The 13,166-nt window shown below is 29.7% G+C and overlaps 1 protein-coding gene across 1 annotated transcript; it reads right to left on the reverse strand.

Annotated features, from left to right (window-relative positions):
• Positions 1–7,500: 7,500 nt before the first annotated feature.
• Positions 7,501–8,841, reverse strand: LOC106777352 (protein FANTASTIC FOUR 3-like). Its single transcript, XM_014664929.2, has one exon. It carries the CDS (start codon positions 8,546–8,548, stop codon positions 7,664–7,666), a length of 885 nt encoding a protein of 294 aa, XP_014520415.1. The 5' UTR covers positions 8,549–8,841; the 3' UTR covers positions 7,501–7,663.
• Positions 8,842–13,166: the final 4,325 nt, after the last annotated feature.

Genomic DNA, 13,166 nt, shown 5'->3' on the forward strand with positions numbered 1-13,166 from the left:
GTTACCTACGGGGTCACCCAATGTTGTCTCTGTGCTTCCGAGATAAAGCTTAATTTGGCTTAATTTTCCTTAAGATCGTTAATTAAGAAATCCCCATTAATTCTTTTTGTTCCCCGGAATTAATGAAGGCGATCGATCCATTGGGATCTCTTTTGAAATTAGTGTTTTGGTCAAAGAAATGGTGAAAGCGCAACTTTTGGTTGATATCTTTTTAATCACACAGTGTTGATGAAAGTGTGAGGAGGACCCCAAACAATGAAAGAACAGATGAAAAGGAAAAGAAAAATTAGGAAGAACATGGGGCTGAATTTTCAATTATAAGAAAAGACTAATTAAAGTGAATGATAAGATGGGACGCTTCTTTTCTGGGTTGGAAGCATAATTTCAAAGAGTTGGATTCTGAGATATCTACCTGATACGGAAAAAGATGCATGCAACATGAAAGAAGACGAGAAAAGCTGTCACTTTCCACACTATCAATTTCAATTTCACCCTCAGCAGCATTTAAATCAGATTAAGATTCTTGGCATTTCTGAAATATTCTTGCCTAAGTTTGAAACATACAACGGTTCGTTCTGCTTTGAAAATTATGTATGTTGAAAAGTTGTTGATCCAGCAGCAATCAGTGGACAGACAGAGACAGAAAAAAGAAAGAAAGAAAACAGACAGACAGGTCGAGGAATCATCACAAAATCTTGTGAATATGGTCTAAAGCATCCATGGGACCGTTATGACCAACATAATGCTACTTACTACCAAAGGAAAAAGATTATTATTATTATTATTCCTTAGTAAAATATCATACCAAAAAATAAAATATTTGTCATTTGTCAATTATACCTACAAATACTGAAGAATGTTACTATTTTCTTTTTGATAGTATAATTTTGCAATATATTTCAAGTTTGTTCTTGGACAAGCACAACAGAGCCATATTTAATCTTGGGCCCTATTCTCCAACACCTTCATGAAATCTAAAAGCAACGAAAGAGAAAAGAAAGAGAATCTGGGCCACTGATTTGCTTCTTTTGTAAATCACCCACATAATATACTTTTGATTTACGAAGAATTAAACTTAGATGTAAGTTGTCAAGTGCTTTTCTTCTCATTTTCCAACGACGAAACAATGTAGAAACTCTTTAGTTGTTGAATGTCGTCCACCCTCGAATATATTTGACAATTAGAAAGTTTCTAATCTTTTAAGATCAATGGACATGATTAAGGTTTAATTAGCTTACTTTTTTATATAAGATCAAATATTCTTGTTGTTCTTGTTAAAAGGTTCAATTTAAAGGATATATAATAACAATGAAAATAAAGGTCCAATTTACCGGAAAGGTTGATATAGGACTTTAATAATTTATTATATTTTTTTCAAATTCTTAATTTGAAATTTTGGTCTTTGAGTTATCTTATACAATCTAAATATTTGAAGAAATCATCTGAATAAAAAAAATATATTAAGAAATATGTACTAACATACTTGTTAAAATTCTCTAATTAGTTAATTATACCACAACCACAACTTTTTTAAATAAAACTATTGAATAAGCAAGAGACATGACTCAACAATGAAAGAAACATTTTAAAAAGGGTCACGATACTTTGACATTTAGAATGTGACAAAATTTTGATACTATCACGTGTCACATTTTGGATGGTCCACTTGTTTTAAAAAATAAAATGACAGAATGACGCAGATTCACTGTGGAATTCAAAATAAGTAGCAAATTCAAAGATGACCTTTTGATGCTAAAAGTTAGCCTAAACTACCCAGTTTTTTTGTACATTGCTATCACTTTCCTTTTTGGACCATCACTTTAAAGAAAAATGTTTCCAAGGACTTCGATATGAATGTTCTTAAATGTCATCGATCAAGTTATAAAATTCAACCTGTTTTTGATTGATAGTGTGTTGGAATTTCCACATTGACTAGAGATAAGACCAATTTATAATATATAAGTAGATGCAGACATCACTTTACACACCGGTTTTGTGGGGTTGAATTAGGCCTAAAATCCATCGACTAGAGATGAGTTAGGCCCAAAACCCACTTCTAACATAAACTAATCCGACATAATCGAATTTTGAAAAGTGAATATTCAATCAAACTTAAACAAATTGACCTATTTTGGCACCTATTAATAAATATAAGCACCATCACTTTATATGACGATGTAGGAAATAAGCAGATGTGTATATATAACACACCGCGTAACTAGGATTGGTTTAATGCAGCATCACACTCACATGCTTATCCGTTAGGGTAGTGAAGGACAGAGAGAAACCTCACTATTTATGCCATACTGAAAAAACAATACTGGAATTGTAACAATCATCCATTTTCTTTATTTCAATTTATGTTTTTCAAAATTGATATGGTCAATAACACTCCGCGTTCAAGCTCGCATGTGGCTTTTCGATTTTCCCAATGTGTGAAAATATAAATCCTATAATTCATTCATTGTATTATCCACACCCAAATTACGACCGAATCAGTTGACTTATCGAATTTTGTCCCCTTCAATGGCTATGTGGTTGTGACCAAGTTTTGGTGGGGTCTAAACTCTAAAGGTTACAATGAAACAATGCTTTTCTAGCAAATGTTGTTCCTTTTGTTTGTGACGCCATATTGCAAGTTAGACCCACCAATAATGGGAGAAAAATCTCTACTTTACAAAGGCTCCATCTTTATTCTCCTTTCAAAGAAATCAAAGCATGGGTCTTTATATTTTTTCTTAGTTTATTCATAACTTTTTTTTTTCCTATTTGGAGTTCAACAACACCACCTTTCTATTGATTATATTTAAAGCTGCTCAGACGTTGAATTGTCCATTTGTTGGAAAGCTTAACTTACCAAACTAAGTAATGAGGAGAAGAAAAAAAGGAACTAAAGAAATTAATTAATTAAAGTCCCTTCAACGTCACTCGGTGGAAATAGTTTGGAATAAATTTCCAATCTTTTTGAAAATAAATATATAATAAAATTTATTATCTTTTCTTTGTGCCCATTGAGTGTAGTTGCACAAATGGCTTTCCAAAACTTTGTGGAAGGAGGAAGGAAAGTGTTGCTAGAAAAGCAAAAGGCTTTCCTATACTTAACAAACAAGAAAAAACCTATCCAACATTTGCAAGATGAAACAAAATCCATTTTGATGTCATTCAAGGAGCATTTTAGATTTTAGATTTCTCAAGCACCACATTTTTTTTTGTCCAAAATCTTCCTTTGTAACTTATAGAGGAATTACACTGGGTTGAAAGTCTTATTTTAGTTAAAAATAAAAAATATTTATGTACCGTATAATCATTGGATCTTTTTCATGATCGTATAGTTAAGATCGTTGAGAAGATCGACTGATCCAAATTATTAATACTATTAAACATCATTTAATTTAAATTACAAGTAATTTTTTTTATTAGTTAATGGATCATGATTAGAAATATCTATTAAACAAGTCTATCTTGAAATCTATAAATATCCATGATTATTGTTTATTGCGAATTTAATATTTTCCTCGTAATTTTTTTGTTAACCAATAATTTTAACGTGTTTCACAAGTATACTTTATTTGAAGTTTGAACAAATAATGATTTTAACCAAAGAGTGTTTAGAATAATGTAAGTTTCTCAGAAAAAAAGTGTGAAAGAGTGGTTTGTAGAGATTCTCCACCCCGATACAATTTATAAAATTATTATTTTAAATTAAAAGTGTGTCTTAATTTATTATATAAATTTAATTTGCATGTCTTGTTAGTATTAAAATTAAGATGCAATGTATATTTTGTAAGGTAAAAAACGAAAGTAAAAGCACTTGTTTTGGCTTACGTAATACCAAGAATATGGCATCTGCCCATTCTAACATGTTGATGATGAGTGATATTTTGCATGTGCGATTGAATTCATTAGATATTTATTTTAATGTCAAAAAAGTTGAAACAATTTCAATATTTAGAATTATCTTTACTTTCTCTTTGCTTTTATTCAACCACGTCAGCAGTTTTTATAGCTTTCTCTTATGTCATAATTTGGATTTTACAAACAATCTAAAATGATAAATTCTCTAGCTTACTTTCGCAACATATTATAAATAACAATTAAGGATGTCCATCGTGAAAAAAGAAAAAAACATTTAATTATTTAAAAACTTAAATGAATTTCTCTTATGTTACCGAAAATAAAAACACTCGAGAATTTATTATTTATATTTAAGCTTCAAAACCAATTATTTAAAGTTGTGTTTTTTCTCTACAAATTATTTTTTACTTTTTTTCCTTTCAACTGTATGGATGTAGACGTACACCATTCTGAACAAGTTACTATTGGCACGTGTTTTACGTTTTGTGATACAGTACACGCTCTCCTTTTTCCAGCTTTTCTGCCACTCTCAAAAACAATTTATAAAAAAATAATGTTTATAAAAAGCAACTTATTCTACTCAGATTTTTATCAAGTCTTATCCAGATACTGTGGATTTTGTTAAGAAAAAACTACTAAAAAAGTATTGAGGATGGTATTTTTAATCTAAAATTTGAGACAATAAATTTATAAGATTTTATAATATACATAATGGTATTTTACTTATTTTCAAGTTTTAAATTTATACTTAAAATTTTAATATATAGCTTTCCTTATCAGCTTAAAAATAAAGATATATGAGAAAATAACAGCAGTACGTCTATAATATACCAAAAAAAAAAAAATTAGTTCCTAAAATATAAATTTAAGAATTAAATGATTGATGAAGATTTTTAAATATTTACTTTTCAAATTATTTATAAGAAAAGTAAAATTAACTTTTCATCCTGTGTATTTGCAGACCACGCGTTTTACAAAATTAAAAGCATATTTAGTAACCCAACGAAGAAAAAAAAATCACGTGACAACTAAACATATTAATATTTTAATTATATATTTTTTATTTTTCAATTAAAATATAAATATATTATTAAAATAAATTGGAAGGAAGAATTCTTTTTTTCTTGAAAGGTGTGATACGTATATTTTTGACAGAAAAAAAGTGTACCATACACGTACTGTCTCGGACAAAAATGATAATCCCGAATTATTGCGTTTCTTTTATGCGATTTGACTATTCTGTTTAATTTTTAAAAAGTTGTTTTTAAAACAATTTTAAAAAATTAATATACCCGTATCAATGTTACTACTCATATTTGTATGTTTTAAATATTAATTGAAACTTTTTTATTTATAAAAAATCATAAAATATCAAATATTTCATGTATGCAGAAATGAATTAGATTAAAGACTTTCTTTTTAATATAATAATAAAATCATTTTAAAGTAATTTTTTTTATTATGCCTATATGACATCGATTATGGACTGCTGAGAACCATACAACGTTATATATATATATATATATATATATATATATATATATATATATATATATATATATATATATATATATATATATATAATAATAATAATAATAATAATAATAATAATAATAAACTAGAGAGATATTTTAATAATTTAAAACAATAGCTCATCAAAATGGATTCGGGCTTAAAGATATAAAGAAAAAAACAGTTTGATTTGTCATTTATAATTATACGTACTAATGATAAATGTAAGAAAAATAATTCTTTCGTACATTTAAATATTTTACTAGTATATTATTTGTACTTGTTTTTACTTTTATTTTTCTTGAAAAATATAAATATTTATATTTTTATAATATTTTTTTCTTATATTGTGTGAAATGAATGTAAAAGTGTGTCATGGTACCATTATACTAAATTTTATCATCAACAAACTCTAAACTTCAATTGATAAATTTTATCATTAACGAACTCCAAACTTCAATTGATATAAATAATTCAGTTATATATTTTACATTTCAGTAATTAATATGCATATTGTTATTCCATATATAAAACATCAGATATTATAAACTGAAAATGTCTATATATATATATATATATATATATATATATATATATATATATATATATATATTAATGAGTTTCCATTAAATAAAATCTGCATCAACGAACGAAAAACTAGCTATAACGAAATGCATGAAGTGACGTGACTAGAACACGAAAATGGACTAACTATACTTTCACACAGTTTTGTTTCACACGAATGTCTGTATGAAACGTTAACTACCAACATAGGCATTGCTATATATGGTTAGATTGCATATATCTAACAGGTTGGCAATGTTAGTTTGATGAGATTAGAGTGATAGTTAGTTGAATGATGAAGAGATGAGTAACATGCAGAACAGTAAACTGTACTGGGGAGTCATTTCAACATAGTGATATGAAGTTGATGTTGTGTTGGCAAACACATGAGAAGAAAAGAGAGTGCTTTTGTTTGATAGAATGCACATGGTGATTGGGAGCATGCGACCCCTCTTACACCACCAACCTCACTTTCACTCATAATCCACAACACAACACAATAAAGACACACGATTATGGTTTTGATTTTGTTTCAGACTCGCGGATCTTTTTGGTCCCCCAAATTGGTACGACAAGGATACGAATCCTGTTCTGAGTTTGTGATAGTCCATGTATATATACACTTCTCTATTTGCATGTGTATTTCTTGTACGTGAGTTGCTTTATCTATAGATCTAGTACTTCAGTTGTGCAACCACGCACGCAGGTTTTTGTTCTTTTCATTTCATTGAAATGGACCGTACAAGCTGCAGAATTATAGTGCAGGATCAACCAAATCTTCCCGAGATCACTGACACGCTCTTTTTATTAATTTGTGGATGTGCTACTTCCTTTCTGTTTTCCCTTTTTCTCTTATCAATCACATCGTTTCTTCTATATACCAAAATCACCTATCTCCCACTTTATTTACTACACTATCGTATTTTACTATACATAGGTACAAATCAGGAAAAAGTTCCATCCGTATTCGATGGTGCTCTTATTAATATCATTACACTTTTAGTCTGTTTATTTAATAAAGGGATTTTTGCTATTTGATAATATTATTATTATTATTATTAATAATAATAAATAAACAAATGTAACAATAAAGATTTCAATATTTAAAGTACAAGGCACAGGAATAAAAAGCAGAGAAAAAGAAGAAAAATAAAAAGCTAACGTTTCAAAATGCGCCTAACTACTGTTCCGCGTTATATCGCCCGCATACTTTTAGTTTTTGTCTTCGTGCTATTTTTTTTTTTTAGATTGATATGGATTATGCAAGATTAAAGATTCAAGACATCATAGTCAAAATCAAGATCAAAGAAATTATGAAATGCAAACCCAAAGTCTGTCTTCTCAGGAATAAAGAGCGTTTGCTCACATGTTTTAGGCTTAAATTCCCATTATTTGGATAGTACAAAACAAAATGGGTGATATGGCTGAAATTGTATAAATAAGTATAACCCAAATTTATTAAAAGGAGTTTCTTATTAGATTGGTTCGTAATCCTTACTGTTTTAACATTTTATACAGTAAAATTAGTTAATTGTGGCAATTAATGCAGTCATGAGTTGTCACACTAGTTTGTTAATTACAATATGTTTTGTGGTTGTAGAAGAGACAGAGAGAGTAACGATAATAACTACCAAGAAGAAGGAAGTTTACTGGGGGGAAAAATAAAATAGATAGGAATTTACTGAGAAAATTGAGGAAAAAAATGTAGAACTAGGTTATAGATAGATCGAAATTAAATAGAAATTAAACGAACTGGTTCACCCCAATATATTATCAAATCATTGATGTTGTCATGTTCTTCTTCCTTGCACCTGCTGCTTGGCCACTCGAACTTGGTACTTTGCACTCTCACCACAGCTTTAACACCCCAAGTCTTGCGCTCTTTTGTATGTTCCTGGAAGAGTTCCCATTCACAGTCGTTATTCTCAGGATCAACACCGTCTTCATCGTCATCAACATCAACACCAACATTAACATCATCATCATCATGTTGATGATGGTCTTGTGTTTTTTCTACCTGATCTTCTTGGTCATCCTCCACGGCGTCTTCAATGTGGTGGTGGTGCATTTCGGTCCAAAAGCAGAGGCGAAGACGACCGGGGCTTCTCTCTGCTTGGAAAGAGGATGGGACCTTAATGAGCTGGAGCACTAGCCTCCCACCTTCTCTGTGGGGCCTCACTCGTATGGATTCGGATCCTGTTATCGTTGTCAACGGCGGCGGAAAACTCCGACCTTCACGCGCTTTCCTTTTCTGCTTCTCCCTTATAATCCCGGGACTCATCACTTCAGCTTCGCCACATTCCGATGAATGGGAAGAGAGCAACTCAATGCCGCTCTCTATGATGTCGCTGCCTGTCTCGTTGCCCAGGTTTTCGGTGCAGAGCTCCAGACTCTTGGGGCTGAGTCTGTGCGATGATGGTTTGAGCGCAGGGTGCAGGTAGGTGTCGACACTTGTGATTTCTTTTGGAGCAGTTGAAAGAGCTTGAATGGTGGTCCAAGTGTTTGACTTGAAGGGTAAATCAATGGATTTTTGGGGAGGAGGGAGTGGTTTTGGAGATGACAGGATGAGTCTGTGTATTCTGGATTCCATGTATGAGTGGCAGACAGTTGCAGCCATTTGTTAAGATGAAGAAAGAGCAGAGTTGAGAGAGTGTGAGAAATGGAGAGAAAAGAAGAGAAAGAGCATGGCATGTGGGAGAAGTGAGGGGGAGGGACTCAATTTGTAGTTGCAAAAAGTTATTGTCTGGGCTGGGCCATGGGCTGGGCCATGGAGGTGGGGTTAGTACATTATGCCATGTACACAACTTGGGATTGGGTACGGGGCCTTTTTCTCGCACTTCCTTTCCTTAATTTTTTATCATGTTATGAGGTATGTGTGGCCATTTGTTGAATTCAACAGTGGTGATTGTTGTATGGAAAAGATGTTCTTAAAATAAGCAGAAGGGTGAAATAAAAGGAGATCCTTCATTGGTTGTTGTATAGGGTTTGGGTTTTTGTTTGCTGGAAAATCAGAAGCTTTACGAATTACCATTCGTTTCCAAAAGAAAGGCAACAAAAGGGGCAGAGCACTAAGGATTCTCCCGAATATTGGGTGACAGTGATTGGGTGATTGATTATATCAGGTTTTCTATAAATAGTTTTTTCGAGGGAATCCCAAATTCTCTCTATTATTCAAATTTTAAGGCAGTCAAAAAGTGATCTGAGAGGAAAGAAACGGAATATTGTGGGCAACCAAATATCAGACACAAAAGGGTCTTTCACAGATTTACCATCATAAATTTTCGACACCATGAATCTCCTGTTTCCTGTTATATTAATCATTGCGTTTGGGAAAATTTCATCAATTCAGTATAGAAATATAAATAAGTTTGTTTAAAAGATCAACACCGATAATGCTAAACGAGCATCCCTTTAAACCCAAAGCAGCAAATTTGTCCTACCAACTTCATCTTGACGTACGGATATCTCACAAGCCCATCCCCAAAAGCCATTCGAAAAGGAAACCACTGATTCTCCACCCACACCACTTCTTTCCCACTGTCGGCTACGATTAACCAATCAAAATCCAATAATTTAAATATTTTTTACCAGTTGACATTTTCTAAAAATTATAAGCACAGGAATAGATGCAAACCTATTAATTGTCTATTCAATTATTTCTTTCATTTTATTAAAACATAAGAAACCATAAAGTTTCAAAAACCATTCCAAATCCTAAGCATATGCTTCTTTGTCTTAAGAAAGTTAAATTAGTTTATTTTGGTGTTTGTCCCTGTGCATCAATTGGTAACTTTTGACGAGAGACAACGCGATGAGAATCAGCAGCTAACGATTAATATTCTCAGACTTGCAATATTCTGTTGGCACCGATGTAACTAATAGGTCACAGAATCTTACATATAGCACCAAACAAAATTAAACCAATTAAACTTAAAAAAACACAATGTTTTGATTGGTGGGTCGAGTTTAGGTTTTCTTATACAATTTATTTATTTTTACTCTAAGCTTAGTTGGTCCTTGATTTTTTTTATAGTATTCGATATGATTAGATGTCACCTGTAGAAAATACTCTGACATTCTAGTCATTTTCTGTTTAGACAATTTGATAATAAATCTGTAATAAAAGTAACCAATTGCATATTAAATATGTATTTATAGATTTTGATGATGAGTTTTTGATTAAGGCTAACTCAATTAACATTAATGTATCCATAAGTTGATTTAAAATTAACCTAATTACTTTTGATTATTTATGGTCTTACCTTCTATCGCTTTATTGTTGAATGATCAAGCCTTCCATTCTTGACATACAAGATCGTCATTCGGTGCATATTATATTACAATATTTAATCACGACTCAATAATTAACGAAATTGTAAAAAGTAAGTATCTTATATATAAAAAAACAATTTTAAATCTAATTTAACAATACAAAATTGATTTATAAAACAAAATCTATATTCATTTATATATATATATATATTATGAAATCGTATATATTTTTACTTAATATAAAACACTCAACATCCTTTTCCTATATCAAGATATATATTTATAAAATTGTTTATAAAACATTCCACATCTCTACTCACACTATGTATCTTTTGAACGTAAAATTAAAAATTAGATGTGTTTACTCTCAAAATCAAAATCTGAGTTTTTACATATGAAACTATACATCAATAAAACTAAAGTTTTTCTCAAAGTAAAAATATATTTTGATCATATCTGTATCAGAAAAAGCTAGGAAAGATAGAGAAAGAACATGACATGGTAAAATTTTTGCATATATATATATATATTATCTATCCGGGTCTCTGTTTTTTCATTTATGGGCATAACTCCATCTAACAAGCTACGATATTCTGTATCAGAATCCATACATTTACTAGTTAGCATGATCTTCAGAGAATCTTTAACGAAGTATACGTCATGTCCCTTTAATTAAGTGAAGCCTAAGAATACTTGTGTTTTGAAATGTGTACTGTGTCGCAAAGAACTTTAATGTGAGGGACAGCAAGAGAATCGAATTCATGGCTTACATAAGCATTAAGCAAGTAAAGGCTATATAATGTTCCCCCGACCTATCTTTTTTATCATGTGTCAGTGCGTCACCATTCTCTTCTAATAATTTAAACCATTTTTTAACCTTCTTTTCATCATAAATAACTCAATAAAACCATTACGTAATGGATGACACCATGTCAACTAATTGGTAACCAGTTAAAATAAAAGTAATAGGATAATGATAATAGACAACATTTTTTTTACGATATTTGAACATTGATTACGTGTCAATATGTGATCGGTCAAAAATTACTCAGCAATAATGTTTATGATTATTATTATTGATTGTGTAGTAATTTTTGATCAATCATAGATTGACACGTGATCAATCTTCATGTCAAAAAAATATTGTCTAAATATCATTATCCAAAGTAATAATATCATGACACATTTTTACATTCATTTGACATAGAATATAAAGATAAAATAGTCTAAAAACTATAAAATTTTATAATTTTTCAAGAAATAAAAAAGTAAATAAAAATAATATCAAATATAAAAAATTTAGGTGTGTCAAAGAATTATTTCTTTAAAATTAACAAATAAAGAAACAACATAAGAACAGTTATATTATATTACGAGGTGTTTCATATCTCAACGAAAGATGCATATAAATGTATAAAAGGATTGTACGAAAACTTAAATTCTGATCATTTCCAATAGGATAAAGATACTTAGACAACATTTTTTGACAACATTTTAACATCATCATACGTGTCATTGTGTGATTGGTTCATGGTAGTGTCATTATGTCATTTGTCATTATGTCATTTGGACCAATCACACAATGACACATATGATTGATGTTCAAATGTTGTCAAAAAGTGTTGTCTATGTATCATTACCCTTTCCAATAAAGACAAGCCTTTCGTTGATGATATCAATGTCTTTTTAAAAAAAAATGGAAAACATCTTTTTATTGACGTAGAAAGAATAGTAATGAAAATTAGATTTTAGATTAACTCAATTTTGTTCAATTAATTTTCTATATTTATATTATAATTTAGTCATATTTTTTTGGATGTGGATCTTTAACGTATACAATTACTAACTCATGCTGCAGACACGAAATATGATCAGTAAAATGAATTTTTACAATAATATGATAATTTTAAAAAAATATCATGACAAATTATGATACCTAATTAACTAAAAAAATAGACGTTAGAAAGGTTTATTTTTTAAAATGATATTATAACCTATTTAATTAAGGACTGTTGAATGTATTATAGTATCTGATCCATTTCTTTATATACTTATATCAGATAATTGGTCTGAAAAAGTATATTGAAGATTAAACGTGTAAATGAATTATAATGTATAAATTTTACCTTGCAAATCAAGTTTTTGAAAGAAGATTAAATTTAATGTTTAAAAATATGACATATTAAATTGTGAAATAGATAAATATATAAAAATTGAAAGAAGAAAAATATATACCTACTATTCTTTATGAAAAAAAAAAACAGAAAATAGCACAGCAAACCTACTTTTTCTAGATTTAGAGTGTCGATAAAGAATTAATTTTTGTTTCACCAGACATTCTCTTAGGATTTTTTAGTATTATATTGATTCCTCTTTCTTTTTCCTATAACAAAAAAGAAATCCACAATTATATAATTATTTGTCATACTCAAACTTAATTACTTGACACAATATCATATTCAAATAATAAAATGTATATTTTAGTCCTTAAATATTTAAAAGTCGTGTAATTACATTCTATAGTTAACTTTGGTGGGACAATTCTATAGTTAACTTTGGTGGGACAGATTAGTCAAAATATAGTTTTAAATATGGGTTAAATATGTTTTTAGTCTCTATACTTTGGGACGATTTTGGTTTTAGTTCATTTTCAAACTATGGTACAATTTAGTCCTTCAACCTTGGAAAACTCTGGTTTTAGTCTTTTTTACCAATTTTTTTAACTTTATTTGTTGTTTCAAGCACGTTTCTTAGTTAACATTGAAGCAAAAATATGTTAAACAGTATAAACAATTCAAATGTTATAATGAAACGTGTTTGAAACAACAAATAAAGTTAAAAAAAATTAGTAAAAAATACTAAATGGGCTAACATCATCGACGAAAAACAAGAATTCATTCTATTTATTAGAACATCTTCAAAGTTTTTTTTTTTTATTTTTTGTAAAATCGGAAAACATGAAA

The sequence above is a fragment of the Vigna radiata genome, chromosome 11 (assembly GCF_000741045.1).
Source record: "Vigna radiata var. radiata cultivar VC1973A chromosome 11, Vradiata_ver6, whole genome shotgun sequence".
Classification (NCBI taxonomy): Eukaryota; Viridiplantae; Streptophyta; class Magnoliopsida; order Fabales; family Fabaceae; genus Vigna; species Vigna radiata.

What these genes read in the sequence shown, in the direction of transcription:
- LOC106777352 (XM_014664929.2), bottom strand. Translation starts at nt 8,548, where the DNA reads ATGGCTGCAACTGTCTGCCACTCATACATGGAATCCAGAATACACAGA.